The 15,795-nt window shown below is 40.8% G+C and overlaps 1 protein-coding gene across 1 annotated transcript in view; it reads right to left on the bottom strand.

Moving 5' to 3' along the window:
* The window catches only part of stx8 (syntaxin 8), a 40,180-nt gene that overhangs the window by 1,697 nt on the left and 22,688 nt on the right, over nt 1-15,795 (bottom strand). Inside the window, exon 7 of the mRNA XM_035173882.2 lies at nt 6,924-7,025. Within this exon, the coding sequence (XP_035029773.1) occupies nt 6,924-7,025 (102 nt within the window). The remainder of the gene's footprint in view (nt 1-6,923; nt 7,026-15,795) is intronic.

Raw genomic sequence — 15,795 nt, forward strand, 5'->3', positions numbered from 1 at the left:
GGTAAGAAACCTACATACCTCACAACTAATTTACAAAGTCCTTGATCTGACGCGAGTCCCAAGTGCTTATGCCCTTGCAGCGTATCACCGTTCTCCGCTTGATGACTTAATGCAATTTACATGCATTCGACAGCCGCAAAAGCTTTATTGCCTCAGACTGCACACTGTGATAGGCATATGTTTCTGATTCCGCCCTGAGAGGATAATCATTGTTTTTCACTGATACTATGGAAGCAGAGAAAAAATGTGCAACAGCTCACTCACACTTCATCAAAGTGCTTTAGCCCCAGGTCCTGAAAATATTAGGGGTTTTATTGTAGTCACCACCCAGAAAAAAAGAAAAAAAACTCTTGTAAAATCTATTACAGGTGGAATTGTCATCCTTTGAGTAAAGGCTGTATAAACGACAGGCCTCTGTTTATGAAGGACATTTTGACATGCTAAGAAAAGCACGGGTGTAAATAATAAAATGAACACTGGCTGGATTCCATTGGGTTTCAGCATGCTAAACAGAACAGAGCTGTTGTTGATGGTTTTAACACCTGGGCTTTTCCCACTGTGACAGGTCAAATTATCTGCTGTGAAAAAGACAAATTACTTGGATGATTTTTAAGCCAATTATTAGTGAAAGGATAATTGATTGGATGACAGATGAATTATATTCAAATTTTAGTTAATGTTACCAACTTGGAAGTGAGTCTCGAGCCTGAGTGATAAATCACCGGGCCGGTATATTTTCCAGATGTTAACTGACGGCAGATCTGTTGTATTAGACTGCATGTCAGCAAATACAGTGAGGAACATCGTCTTGCAGCACAGAAATGCTGAAGATGCTGTTTGTTTGCTGTACTTTAAAAATACCTAAATTTCTTTACCCGTCAATTTATATTGTAACCAGATTTTTTTTTTATTCTCTCATATCAATACCAGCACCGGCCTTTAACATCCAGCATAAGTCAGGCTGTAAGTGAAACAGGAACTGAACTGACAATGGAAACTAAAACCAGGAAAATCTACATTTGTAATGGTAATGCCACTATTAAAATTATATCTGGTAAGGTTTTATACTAAATATATAAAAAACTAAATAAAACGTTATTTCTATAGCACTTATCTAAATAACATTACAAAGTGCTTTACATGGCAATAAAACAACACAGAACAAAACAAGACAAAAAATAAAGATAACAAAAGAAAATATTTAAGAACAAACAACACAGTTAAAAATCAGGCATTAAAAGGCCTTCCTATAAAAATATGTTTCAAGCAATGATTTAAAAACAGGTAAACAGCCGGCAAGTCTAATCTCCTCAGGCAAGGAGTTCTAGAGCCTCGGGGTCCTGATGGCAAAAGCCCGGTCATCCTTAGTTACCAGCCTTAGTTACCGGCCTTAGTTACAAGCCTTAGTTACCCACCTCCATTTAGGAACTATAAGTGTAGGTTGGAAGATCTTAGATTACGGTTTAGAGCGCAGTTAGTAGCTCCGTAATGTTTCTGGGTGCCAGGATGTGCTGAGCTTTAAAAGTGATTAAGTTATTAGTTATTAATATAAACAAATATTTATACAGCTCAGCAGATCAAATTCTCTATATTCCCTAAAAGTCCTTAAGGACACACTAGAGAGACGTAAGGGTGGGTGGTTTCTATCATGCGCATCATAAACATTTCAATGCCTTTAGGATGTGGAGGTCTTTCCCTCTGTATAGTATGTATTCTATGGCCTAGACCACAAACCATGCCACACACATTTGATATGGAAATCTTTCTCCAAGGACACATTCATCCACTAGTTCCTTCCTTCTTCTGCCTGTAAAGAACGGCACAGGAGTGAAGATTTCAAACAACTGCATCTCTGGCGGGTCTGAGGCCTGTCGACAGTCCCCTCTCTGACTCAAGTTGGCCATTGTTATTTAGCATGCGGCCGGTATTTTCCCCCAGCCTTTCACTTTGGGTTTACATTTCTCTCATTCTTTGGCTCTCTCTCCCCCAGTGTTCCCCTCCGCGTCCTAATTGGTTGTCTTTCCCACAGGGAGAGAGACAGGGCGAGATATAAGCCATGCTGAACTAATTGCTTGCGGTGGTACTGGTGGTCTGATGAAATGTTCGGCTGATGCTGGTTTCTTTGCCAGGGTATGGGGGTGTGCGGCTGTAAGGGGTCCAGATGTCTTTGCACCTTTTCGACTCAATGTGCCACTCGTCGTCGTCGTCGTCTCTCTCGTGTTCCTTGTGTATTTATGGCCGATCGTATCATTCTCTGCTTAAAGTGCATTCTTTGAAAACATTATGTTTGCGCGGTAGGAGTTCACATAGGTTCATAGGACAAGCATGTCAGGTCTCAACAGGACCTCTCCTCCTGATAACTTACACATGTGAACAAAATATAACTGTCAAAGCAGAAACAGAAACAGAGTCAGAAACAGACAGACAGACAGACACACAGACACACACACACACACACACACACACACACACACACACACACACACACTTCCAGCAATCATCTTTGTTTGGGTGAGAATGAAACTGAAGCAATACCCAGTCAACACGAAACTTAGACATCAGAATTTAATTCAGTCTGGTCAATCATCTGTCTGACAACACTATTCCTTCAATGTAACAGCCAGTCATGAAGCCACATCGGACCCCCGTGCTGACCCTCACCCTTCCTGTTCTCTCTGGACCGTCCCTGTCTGCCTCAGTAACTAAACAAGCTACTCCTGACCCCCGGGAGGCCTCCGGAGACTAATGACAATAATGGCGTTTGCTTGCCAAATAGATTAAGGTTCTGCGGTGACACTGATGCTGAGGGGTGGGGGGGTAGTGGGGTGGTGGGGGGTAGCCGGTGTCTGCTGACAGACTGACCACCCAGGAGCTCAGGAGGCCAGAGTCTGGGTTCATCCCATCTTAGCGATTTTCAGACACATCAGTAAGACAAATTACAGAGAGAATGAATTAATTGGTGAGAACGCTGCAGACAGAGACAACCCCTGAGTGTCCCTCACTACTTCCGTCTTGGCCCCTGCTTATGGTTCAAAGACCATTTTTGGACCACAAAAGGCAACGATGACCTCCGAAGAAACAAGGGGCAAAAATGTTAACAAGGCTGGTATGAAGCTCATCATTTTTCTCACAGCATGAGGAGGACGAGACAAAACTTTAAGTGGTTTTTAGTATCAGTAGATTCAAGCTAGTTGAACATATTAGTACACCCAGATAAGATACAAATATAAACATACATATTTCTTAATTAGTGCTGATACGACTACATAACCAGATTCAGCAGGACTCATAAATAGGGACCAAAATCAATCCATCTTCTAAACTTTAAGATGTTTCCTAAGATAAGTAAAAAATTTGACCGACTGGTGGCATGAGAGGAAAATTCAGTGGATCACCAAAGTCATCAGGATTCATTCCCTGGGGACCATGAACGTCCATATTGAATTTCATGGCAATCCATCCATCCAGTATTTGATGAGATATTTCAGTCTGGACAGATCAATGAACCAGGGTTCATGTTCGTTAATTTATATTTTTTGTAATATTCTCGAATATTCTCTCGTCACATATTCAGCTGGTAGATGAAACCATATGTGCCATAGTGTCATTTTAGGGTGTGAGCATAATAACTGGGACTATATTGTTCAAAGTCTGGCAGAAACAAGGTTTTAAGAAGTGTTTCAGATATTTATAGATTTCTCGAGGTATAGTTTAATATAATTTGCCACTCAATAAAAAGGATTCGAGGAAATATCATTAGCACGACATATAATTTAAACGACCATGTGAAACATATTCAATTTCCATTTCTGGTTTCCAACAGTACACCACGTCAGGGCAATAAAAAACAACAACAATTGAAATCAAAGTTCTCTTGATTTAACTAGACAGCTTATTAAAAGTTAGACTTCCATAATAAGCAAAATTAGCATTTCCTTGACAACTCCCAAGTTACAATTAGAGACTCTGTGCATGCTCTTCTTCTCACTGTCAAATGCTTCCCATCACCCACACTCCCTGTAGAGGCCTCCTCTAGTCCAAACAGTTCAAACCTACTTGAGAAGCGAGCCCTCAAGTGGCCCTCAACAAACGTAGTTCTGATGAGAAGAGCACTGACGCCTGGTAGGGAATTCACACTTACTCCTCAAGAGACGCTTTGGTCCCGAAGAATAATCTGCTGTACTAATCCAACCAAACTAAAAGCCTCTACTCCTCAATTCCCATCAACATCAGCTGCATTCACTGGAATTGACTTGTGAATCAAGTTTATCTGATTTTAGTCATAGCATTGAAGCAACATAAAAACTATGTTTGTATATTAATATATATATATATATATATTTATACCCCAGATACCAAAGCCGCCAACTTGCTGATTTATAGCATTAAATAACTAATTAAAACAAAACTTACCACTTGAACAAACACCAAATTGAGAAGAACCACCTAAAATGACAGAAACCATCCTTGATGAAAAAAAAAAAAATTGATTTGGTCCATGTCCCATCCACAAACAGGGAGGAGGTGGGGGTTATGATCTGCACTGCAGCCAGCCACCAGCAGGTGAACAACATGCTTTGGCTCCACTATATGAGAGCCGTCATGTTATCCATCTTTATAGTCTAGTGGGTCAAAAGTCTAAGACCACTTCCCCACTTGGATCCCACTATATACATGTGTGCAAAATGTATATACTGTATAAATGAATGTATATGTATGTAGAAATAGAATACATTTAGTTGGTTTAAAATGATATTAATGCATAGAACAAAGAAATATTTGTTATTATTAAAAAAGGAATCAGACCTTTTGTCCTTTCACTGTTGGAGAAATTGCAACATAAGTTTGGTGTTTGTTTTGCTTTCACCTTCTGCCCAGTTCATCCCCACTAAAAGATATAAAATCATATTTTTTATAAGAGCCTTTGTTACTATTGCCAAGTATAAAGTAATGTGGCATTTCAACTTGGCAACTCCTTTAATTGAGGCAAATTACTCAAGTAGAAGACAAACATCTGGTACTTGAATCCAGTATGATTCTACACAATAGATGTTTCACAACACTACAGGCACCAGTTACGCTCATTATGCCACAGGAACCACGTTCAAGTTGACCCTTCTTGTAGCTCAAATTTCTCTTTTTCCAACTTTCAACGGCTTATTGAGATCTCTGGTTTTGCCCCTAACTCAAGAGTTCAGATGACTGATGATTAATATTGATCGTTTTACATTGTCAGAGATTTTTCACATTTCTGGAAAAGTTTCCAGTTTTTAGTACAACTTTGTTTTGTAAGTATTAAGATGCCTCTTCTACAAGTTATGTGAAGTATGCTCTCGGCTGGCAGAAGCCAGACGTTCCTAACTGAACAAGGACCCGGCTAAGACATAACATCAAATGCCGGCTTTGGATGAGACGTGGTTTCAAAATAAATAAAGCCTTAAAGCTGAGGAATTGCAAACACACTGCCATGGAGAAAGAGGAAAAGCACCTCCAAACAATTTGTGGCATGTAGTATTTTCAATTCTTTCTCTGCTTGACACAAAGACGAGTGTCAAACAACTGGGGAGACGAACAGGGAGATGACAGAGAGGAATGGAAAAAAAAGAAAGAGAGCATTGAGGTGAGAGTGAAGAGGACCATAAGGGAATTTTCCATCTTGTGTGTGTGTGTGTGTGTGTGTGTGTGTGTGTGTGTGTGTGTGTGTGTGTGTGTGTGTGTGTGTGTGTGTGTGTGTGTGTGGGGTTAGGGCACACACACACACATACGCACAAGAACATACTTTGCAAATAATGCATTAATTTAAAATTGACAGATGCCTTCCAAAATACATGCACCATGCACAGTTGCACATACACAGGTGCACACAGTATCACCTGACTGCTCACGAACAGATACACACTCATGCAACATGAATATTCTTCAGCCTGGAACTGAGGTGAGGGAGGAGGGAGGTATGTTGGCAAAAGACGTTAAACAAAAAAGACCGACAGAAAGAAGGAGTCCTGATTCCTACACAATATAAGCTCTGGGATCTTCAAACAAACTCACGCTCGGGCACCATGGGGACACAACCAACAGAAGGAAGTATTCTGGGGGGCTGACCTCCCCACTGCCTGCTCTGCCTCTGTCCACAACCGCCTGTTAAATGGGTCTCCTAAGCACAACAATACAGACTTTGCCATAGCAATTTTGTCTGGCAATTCACTGGGCGAACTCAGCCTGGCTCACGCTCCCACATTCCATAGGTTGGCTTGAGCCAGCTGCCCCGCCTCTCATGGCAGTCATGTTCCTCAGAAAAAGCAATACCCACTGAGAAGAAAAGAGAAGCCCAATCTTTTCATCAATAAAAAAACTAAAGTTAAACACACAGATCTGTGGTAATGGCGAGGGAGGGTCACGCATTTCCTTAAGCCTTTCAGGGACTCAACTCACGTAAATGTGAAGCTGAGACAACAGAGAATGATGACTTGGGGACAGATTTGCATCCCTCTCCAGACGTTTGAAGATTCCTCAAAGGACTAGTACGAGAGATTTAAAATGCATGTTATCAGGCGTGAGCCAATCCACCCACCATTCAACTCCCACATGATCTGTGCCAAAGTGGCTTGTCCACATCACCATAGAAGACCCATTCTATCTGGAGATGAAGTTCGAGGCAGCAATAGCTCCAACGTTGCTGAATGTTACTTCAGATTTTTGGATGGCAAATGATGACTTTGTATAGCTATAAATTCGATGCACCCAAATAACATGTAATCTTATCACAGAGATTCCCCCTCTAAAAACCAAGTAGTCTATTACCACCTGCTCTGTGACCTGCAGAAAGGAAAAAAAACCCTGATGCTTGGAAATCATTCATTCATTCAGTTGATCTGATTTGGTCCCACTATGGTGGATGGTAAAGAAAAACAAAGAAGTCTCACCACAGGAAGCTGACTTTGTCTCCACCAGCTTCACCCTTCGCGTCTCATTTCGAATCCTGTCGTCTGTTTTGTCCACGAGATTAGCAACGTCATCGATGATTTCTGAGAGACGAAGAAAGAGAAAGAAAAAGGGAGGGAAGAGAAGGTCAATAGAGTTAATTTCTGCTTTGTATTATGTTGTTATCTGCCATTATTAAGACTTCATTGTGTTTTTTCTCTTTCATTTTCTTACATAAAAGACCTCCCAATATGTTTTGCGGAATAAATTACACTAAATTATAAAGTGACAGAAATTGTGCAGAACCTGACATCAGAGCAGTCAACAACTTCAAACGGCAGAGGCAGCCAACACACAGACATGAGTGGCGGTGATGAAGGGAGTGGGCTGTGTGAAAACCCTCCTCGCCCCTTTCAAATGGTTTCACTACTTCCTGAATCCATTCTGGATTTAATCAGGTCCTTATTGTTCATGTGTTTTAAAGACGAAGGCCCAGGCTTCAGGGACTATGCCTGGGAGTCCAAAGAAAGAAAGTGTGTGTTTTGTGAGTGTGTGTGTGTGTATGTGTGTGATGTGTGTGTCTGGCACTGTGGCTGAGGTCCTTCTGCAGGAGTTCCTGACTTGAAGGTTGTCCAGATGGAAGCCTGTGTGATTTGTTAGTACAAGCAACTGTGTTGACATGTCATCTCCAGAGGTCTGGCCCAACAACAAAAACAGATAACTGCTGAAAGATTTCCCAACTCTTGATTTATTAAGGCATTACAAAGTGATGCTGGGTAGAGATTGTATTGAAATAGAATTTAAGCTTTGAATCAAAGCCCAGTCACAAAAGGCAAATGGCAACCCATGACTTACACAGTCTTCACAAGCACATCAAGGTAGGCATAACACAACCTTTGACAGAAAATATCTTATTTTCCTCGATGTGTCTCTTTTTAGGCCTTTTTTCCGACTCAAACAGGAGTTATAGGTCCTGTCCAATTTCCTTTTCAACTGAAAAAGACGAAACAAAACCGAATAAAGTGGCTGAACGATAAAAAAAAGCCAGTGAAACAGAAGCCAGGACAGAGTCAAAGAAAAGGGAACTCCTCACAGACTCTTATCAGCCTCTGACAAGTTTTGCAAAGAGTGGAAAATGAGGGTGGTACCTTTTATTTCTTCTTGCTTCTGCAATATGGTCAAATAAAATAAAATCTGTGAGAGATTTTTTTTGGGGCGGCTCTCAAAGTAATCGGTTATGTGACCAGATTCCCACAGGTCGGCGATTGGGGTCGTTTCAAGTTTTTGTCTTTGTGAGCGCCACTGTCTTCAGCTCGTGTTGCCTTCCAATTGGAATGGTGGGAAAACCTGTTTCCTCAACTTAGAGCCATCACTGCTTGACAAGATAATTAAGTTGCATGAATAATTCCAGGAAAGAAAGTAAAACGAGTCAGTTTGGAGGGCCAGAGTTTGAGAGGACAAGGAGATGGGAGACGTGAGAGGGCCGTATTTACAGAGACCTCGGAGACTCCCACATCACCATCTATGCATCAGGCAACGATTTAGAAGGATGAAAGTCCTTCGCTGGCAGGGGACGGGTGTAGACACAACCATTGGTGCCAACTATAGTTATAAAGGATGTTTTTGGTTTCTAGAATCAGGTCTGACCCTGCATTCAATTCATTGAGGAATTCCCAACCATGCCGAAATGCGGCAGTGCTCGACGTGAGCTTTGAGTAGAGCTGCAATGAAATGCTGAATAATTTTTTAGGAATTGTAGTCTTTTCACATCAATAGTCATTAAAGTCCCCTTGTTATCATGTTATATTTCTAACAAAATAATTTCCAATTTCCCACTTTTGTTTTCATGTGTGACAGCTGCTGGCCCTGGCTTGGATCTGCCAGACCACAAAGAAGGGCCTGTTCCAGGCAAGAATTGTTTATTTATAATGCTATTACACTGGATAACCCTTCAAAGACACACAAACATTTCATTTTTCCTGTTTGCCTGTTGCATTGGGATGCATTTCAATGAGCATATTTTCCCTGTATTGCACAATGGACAATATGTTCCCTCCCTTTAAATGCTAATTTACAAGTCCTGATTATTTTGAAATGTTGAGAATAAAGTTTTGATTATTTTCATGGCCACCATTATATTTTGGTGACTGACGTGCACTACTGAAAAAACTTTGAGTATATCATGTCAATAGCAAAAATGATGTAAGTGTTACATAAATGAAACACTAACATAATGAAAATCACTCGAAGAAACAACTTCTAAAATGCTCGCCACTTCCATGACTTCACAAAAATTAAATTATAAGAGGAAATTGTTCAAGAAAAAAAGAAACAGTTCATGATCCAAAGCCACCAACTCATCTGTCAAACAAGGCAGTGGCTTTAATCTGAGTCCAACTGAGAAGAAGAGACCCCACAACAAGCAAGAGCTGAAGGAGGCTGCATCACCCGGAAAAATACAAGGTGTCTACTGATGTCTACAAAGACTTCAGGCAGTCATAAGCAACAATTAGCTTTTAAATTACATTTTATAATCATCCTACAACACAGTATGAAAGACTGAGATAACAGCTTTTACCAGGGTACATGATCCTCTGCTAGAATACGGATACTTAAGCAGAAAGAGACAGGAAAACCAGATCTCTACTCAGTGTTTCTATTACTAGCAGAGCTTTTTACTCAGACCAGAAACAATGTGCATAAAACCATGCCCTTCTTTGTACTTCTGTGTTCAGGTTCCTTCTGCAAGGACCCTGGAGCGCTCACACCAATAGGAGACAGATGTTGCTCTCATATGACGTCACCTACTCATGCTGCTATCTTCCTGCGTAATCTCAGCGCCATTTCATCTCAGCTCCAATACTTTGCAGCTTTTATATAAACCCCCATTCTCTGTGAGCATCCTGCTCTCTAGAGGCTGACTAGCAAACAGCTCTGTTTCCATACATGTCAGCGGAAACATAGATACCTACTTTCCTAAGGATCGACTGCTACGGTCTAGTCTAATTGATTATTTTGTTTCCAAGGTACAAACTGGATGTTTTTTTTGTTTTGAGTCACATGCGGTTTAAGGATACCACTCGTCCTTAGACAGGCAGATGTAGCATCCTCACTTCATTTCTGGGTGTTCATAGCTTGGCCAATCACCACCCTCATAGTTGGACTGAATGTGCTACATAGACACAATAGCCCTGCCAGCTGCTGTCTCTTCTTGGCTTAGCTCTTGTAATGCACTGTTTTGAATTTTTTTGTATATTTCTCTTTTAGTTGTTACCCAAGTTTTATGAGCATACAGGAAGTTTGGAAAGATGATAAACCAGTAAAACGAGGTGTTTCAGGCTCAGCTCCCTCTTCACTAGGGATGAGTGATCAAGCATTCAAGCATAACGTAGAGATTGTTATATTCTATATCCTCTTATTAATGTTTTGAAACTTAACATTAAACTTTGATTGTTCATATTTCCCTAACAGCATGGATTAATGCTATGTTCACAAACCAACAAAATTATTGCCCTTTGTAGTGTAAGCCCAAAAGCCCAAGATACTTCTCCCTTTCACGTGGAGCATTGACTCACCTCTAACACATAGGATGGAATAAACCATTTTCTGACTCTGGTTCCCTCTGTTTTACATTGAGTATGGAATGAAGGTTATGGTCTGAAAAAGACATCATAACCATGTCACCTATAAAGACAGATGAAATCTCAGCGTCACCCAGAGATTCTATTGAAAAAAAGTCACCTACAGAATCTATGACAAAGCACAGCCCAATGTTCAATGAGATTATGGCATACTTCCTACAGATGACGTCACTGCAGCTGTCTTTCCCGTTATACAAGGACCAAATGACTCAGGGTCATAAGCCTTCTTCAAGTCCACCCACAGACTAAATGGGCAAACTCTCAGGACCCAGACTAGACTGATCTCAGACCAGAAGGGAATTTTAATTGAACCAGAGGTTTGACGGTCAGCCGGAGTCCTCTTAAAAATAGAAACCACCACCCCAGAAAATATACTGACTACTAATATAAAGTGTGGCTAGATATTTGGAAGAAATACTGTCATCTTGCAATAAGCTTGCTATTCATATCTGCCGGTTGCTACATATAGTAGGTCATGGTCATATCCAAAAATAATGTGACAAGAGGTCACTGTTTATCATACTTGGCCTGAGAAAATAAAAGTGACGTAAAAGAAAGTGAGAAGTGCTGTGTTTTTAGTCAATCTTTGATTTACTTCAAATATTATTTCATTTACCTTTTGCCATCATTGAAGTATTATGGTTTATGTACTATCTGGTGCTAATATCTGAATGTGTTATCCCCTCCAAGCACCCTTTATAATAATCATAATCCACATCTCTTAGCATTTAGTAAGTTGTCTGATTCAATTTAGCAAACAACAAAACAAGCTAGGTCCAAGGTCATTAAAGAACTGCAGAGCTGCAATACATTTTCCAGACCGACAAAGTCAAGTGGGGGATAAGGGCAATGGAAAAAAACGAATTGTCAGGTGACAGCACGGACAACAAACAGACCCAGATAGTATTTGTGAATGAATGTTGCTCATTGGGTTTTAATTATCGTTCAATAAATAGATGAGAGTGGTGATGACAGGCCTGCGAAGATGCAGAGGGAAAGAACTAAACAGAGAAAGAAACACAGAGCTTGTGTGTGAGTGCACGTTCAAGGTTGAGGTTCAAGGATTCAGAAATGAAGCATCGTGTGTAGAATTTCCTCTGGTCTCATCTTTTAGGAAGTGATTCAGCCTGGATCCAGAGCCATGCAGCACTGCAATCTCTGCGAGTACGCAACCATGACAGTAAAGGATCCTCACTAATCAACTCTTGCTAGAGTCCAAAAACATCCATTTCAAAGCAAATCACATAATATTATAAAACCTTACTTAGTCAGACAGCAAATACGACACTTGGGATGTTTGGGAGCAGGTCTCTATTTTAATTATTAAATTCCCGCATCCCGCATCCATACCCGCCTCGGGCCTCTGATTTGCTGGGGCGTATTTGCAAAGGCTGCAGCAGCGGCGGTTTTGGTTTGTGTGTATGTGCGCATGTGGTGGAGGCACTACCATAAACAGTGACACCCCAGTGTGGCTCCAGGATGTGCTGTATTAACTCTGTGTGTTATTGTAGGACTCATTCCCAGAGCGGGCATAGTGAACAGAGAAAATGCTTGTTTTCTCTCGGCGATTTAAATGCAATCTGACTCAGTGGGGCTAATTCTGTTGTGCTTATTCAGGAGATGATTTCTCCCGAGGATATGCAGAAAGAGGAAAGTAAAGACAGACAGTTTTTTCCCCACACAACCCACCTCTTCTATCCGTTGTTGTAGTGCAGAGGGGGGCTGACCACAACTGTTACCAATTGGCGCTGGTGTGACTGACTGTGTATAGAGGGTAGTGCTCTGTTGCCAACCAAAACACACACATCTCTGGATGTAACTGGAACTTCACTTGGCGAACCCAGAGGCACTCAGCATGATAATACAACTCAGGGCAATTATGGTATTTACAAGAAGTTGCACAGTCTTGGAAAAGGTTCTTTCAACTTATTTCTCTTTTTTTCTTCTTCATTTGCTCGGAGTTGCTTATTGTTACTCAACCTGAAGGCCTTTGGTAAGTTAGGATTAGGTGGAGTTTCAGACAAAATCGTAGAGTTAAACCAGTTTTTAAACTGAGGGCAAAGGCCAACAAATATTTCAATCTCTGAAACTGAACTGTGTGATTTCTGTCTGTGAAGGACAAGCCGGAGTATAGAAACAGTCCTAATAATGTTTTTGGCCAATCGGATATGTTAGGAGTGAGGAGTATAAACACAGCCACTTTCTTCCTTTAGCATGCCAATAAAAATGTCAGTTTATTTATTCACACTGGGCCTCCTGTTGTTGTTTGAATATTCACACTGGTGATGGATAGTTAATGACTTGATTTCTTCTCTGGTGTCCAACACCAATAGTCTCAAAAAAGCCACTACATTTCAACAAGGGGCCAACCACTCAAAATGAGATTCATTAGAAATCAGTGAATATTAAGTCACATTTCTCTGACACAAAAAGAATATGATGCACTGAAAAGCTCACTTAAGCAGAGTTCACACTTGTAGCTGTCTTGAGTCGTTCTGAGAGGATTGAATGGCGGTGAGGGTCACATACTACACATCAGGAGAAACCCCCCACTCATATGTCTGGTTTCCAAATACACATGGAAAGTGATACTGTGAGTTTGACTGATCCTCCTGCTATGTGTCATCCTACATCCTACAGAATGGTAAATCAAGCTGGATGAGAGGTAAAACGGTCCAGTGGCCATCAGTTCTGTCTAAACCTAGCACAGTCTGCACCCGACCCGAACCCGATGTAGCTGCACTGAGTTGGTGTCACCCCGTTCCTCACATGCATGTTTAAGGCTTGTTTTCCCCAATTACAGACATGTGCTGCATAAAAGTTCAGATGGCATCTCACCAATACATGTACCATGACCACCTTCTCCCACTTCTGCACTCTGATTTAATGGGTTTAGCCCGAGCTGTCGCCAACTCCGACTAGATTTCCAATAGGCTGGAAATTTGATTGGAGTCTATGACGCATATGCAAGACTCAAATCGCGTCTTCGAGGAGCTCATACATTGGGATTGGCGACTGCCAATCTAGCGCCAATCACAGGCTTTTGTTGGCGAGATGCAAAACGTGAACCAAACAAGATGGGAAATGTGGCTAATAATGTTGCTAAACTTTTAATTGCCTACTTTATACAACTCCCTTAGAAATAGAGGAGGTAATATCCTAAAATCAGAACAAACTGGCAGCGCATACGTAAACACGGACTCCATCTCACAATACACTGATCCATGCTTTATGTGAATAATGGTATAGACCTCGCTCTGGAGTATGTAGTGTGTCTTCTTGGCATCAATCTTGTTTTGTGTGTATTTTGTGTGCACATGTGCTGGTGGGGTTTGTGAGGACAACACCGTACACGCAATCTAGCCTCCAAACATCTGGCCTTCTGAAGTGCAGAGCCACATGTGTACAGATTAGTCTCACCGCTGGACATCATCAGCCGCCCCCGGCCCCAATGAATCTCATAGTCCATCCAAATGAATCGAAATGTTGTTATTCATATTGTGTGGCAAAACACTCTTTCAATGAAAACTTTGTGTTGGCACTGTCTTTGTCAAGGTTGAATAAATGTAACTTTACTACTCCAGCAGGAGCAGTCTTAGCCCACTGACAGCTGCAAGAAGTAGTCTTCCACCTCTGAATATTCATTTAGAATATAACTGATGCTGTTACCGCAAAACAAAGCAGTTATTATAATATCTGACTGCACACTCTCCAACAAATCAGAATCAAGTATAAAAATGACAAATTACTCAAAACAATCCAAACCAAACCAGAGCAGGGCTTTTAAGGATATCAGTATCAAATAGCTGGAACAGTAGTGACTGACCACTTTGATAGCCATTACATATACGACCTCCACATTTCCAGCCTTAATACTAACCATTTGTGTGGCGATTATGAAATTGAAACCGGCTGTGTGTCCACAGAGAGTTTCACCTCTATAACCCTGCTATAAGATCCATCATTGAGAATGATGGACACCAAAAAGAATGACCAGCTGATGAATGACTTTCTCAAAGCTGAACCTCTATTTGAAGAAAAATTGAGAAAAAACTACACTCGTTCAAATCGTAGCACATACAGCCAATGGAGGTTGTACTGGCTAAGAGACAAAGATAAGTAAATTACAGTCTACAAAAGTTCTGTGTACACTTTTTGTACATACATATTTTAGACATGGTTTTAAAGGCATAAGCTCAGTCAACAGAGTCATTCCCTTAAAATGAACTAATAACTAGACTGGCTCCTTGTAGAGTGCATACCTCCATCAAGGTCCAATAGTCCCCTCAAGAAACCAAATTTAAATTCACAAGATCAGGACTTTTATTTGGATCAGCACCAAATTTCAAATTGCATATCTCACAATATTAAAGGTGAAAAATGAAATACTGGATCCACGCCCTGAACTAGATCTGCATCAAAGCTTGATGGGTTCTTCCTTCGTTCATGCCTTATACCCCTCCATCAGTTAAGAAGTTTTTGTGTAATCCTGCTAAACAACAACACTGACTAAAACATAGGCTTCTTGGCAGCAATAACATTATCCATATTCTTTCACCCTGACATGACGCTTGTCTATATTCCATCACTTCAAATTTTGCATAACTATGGAGTCATTTGACAGTATTTGTTTTTTCATTATGTATTTTCTATATTCCTTTCTTCCAATAGTTGCCCATTCTGTGATGCATCAATAGAACAACACAATGTATCCTTGAACAGAGGAAATCTGGGGCTTTCGGGAGAACAGCATGGCTACAACACCACTGAATCATCTTTTAAACAACCTGGCTATACTTCAAGTCAGCAAACACTGGAAATGATCAGCCCTGTGCACATAAACAGAAAAAACAAGGGAGTCAAGCTGTCATTTTATCATACCGGCTGAATGAAAACAAAACCTCATCAGCAGAATAGGACATGTTGTCAGGACTCTTAGAGATGTGTTGAGTGAAATAAGGTTTGCAATTATGAGCTCGTTGCCGTGCATGAGATGTTCAGATACCATTTTTAATTTTTCACTTCGTGACACCAATTCCAGTACCTGGACTTGATCGAGTACTGATCTTATACCGCTGCATTAAAAAATCAATACATAATCAGCAATGTGATCTGCCATTTTGAGGATTAATGATAAGGGTTTAAAAACAGTGCAAAGAGCAACAGAAGTGATGGGGAGAAGTCTGATCATCACTAGGCTTTCTGCCATTTCCCCTCTTATGGCCAGGTGCCA

Source organism: Hippoglossus stenolepis, chromosome 2 (genome assembly GCF_022539355.2).
Source record: "Hippoglossus stenolepis isolate QCI-W04-F060 chromosome 2, HSTE1.2, whole genome shotgun sequence".
NCBI lineage: Eukaryota > Metazoa > Chordata > Actinopteri > Pleuronectiformes > Pleuronectidae > Hippoglossus > Hippoglossus stenolepis.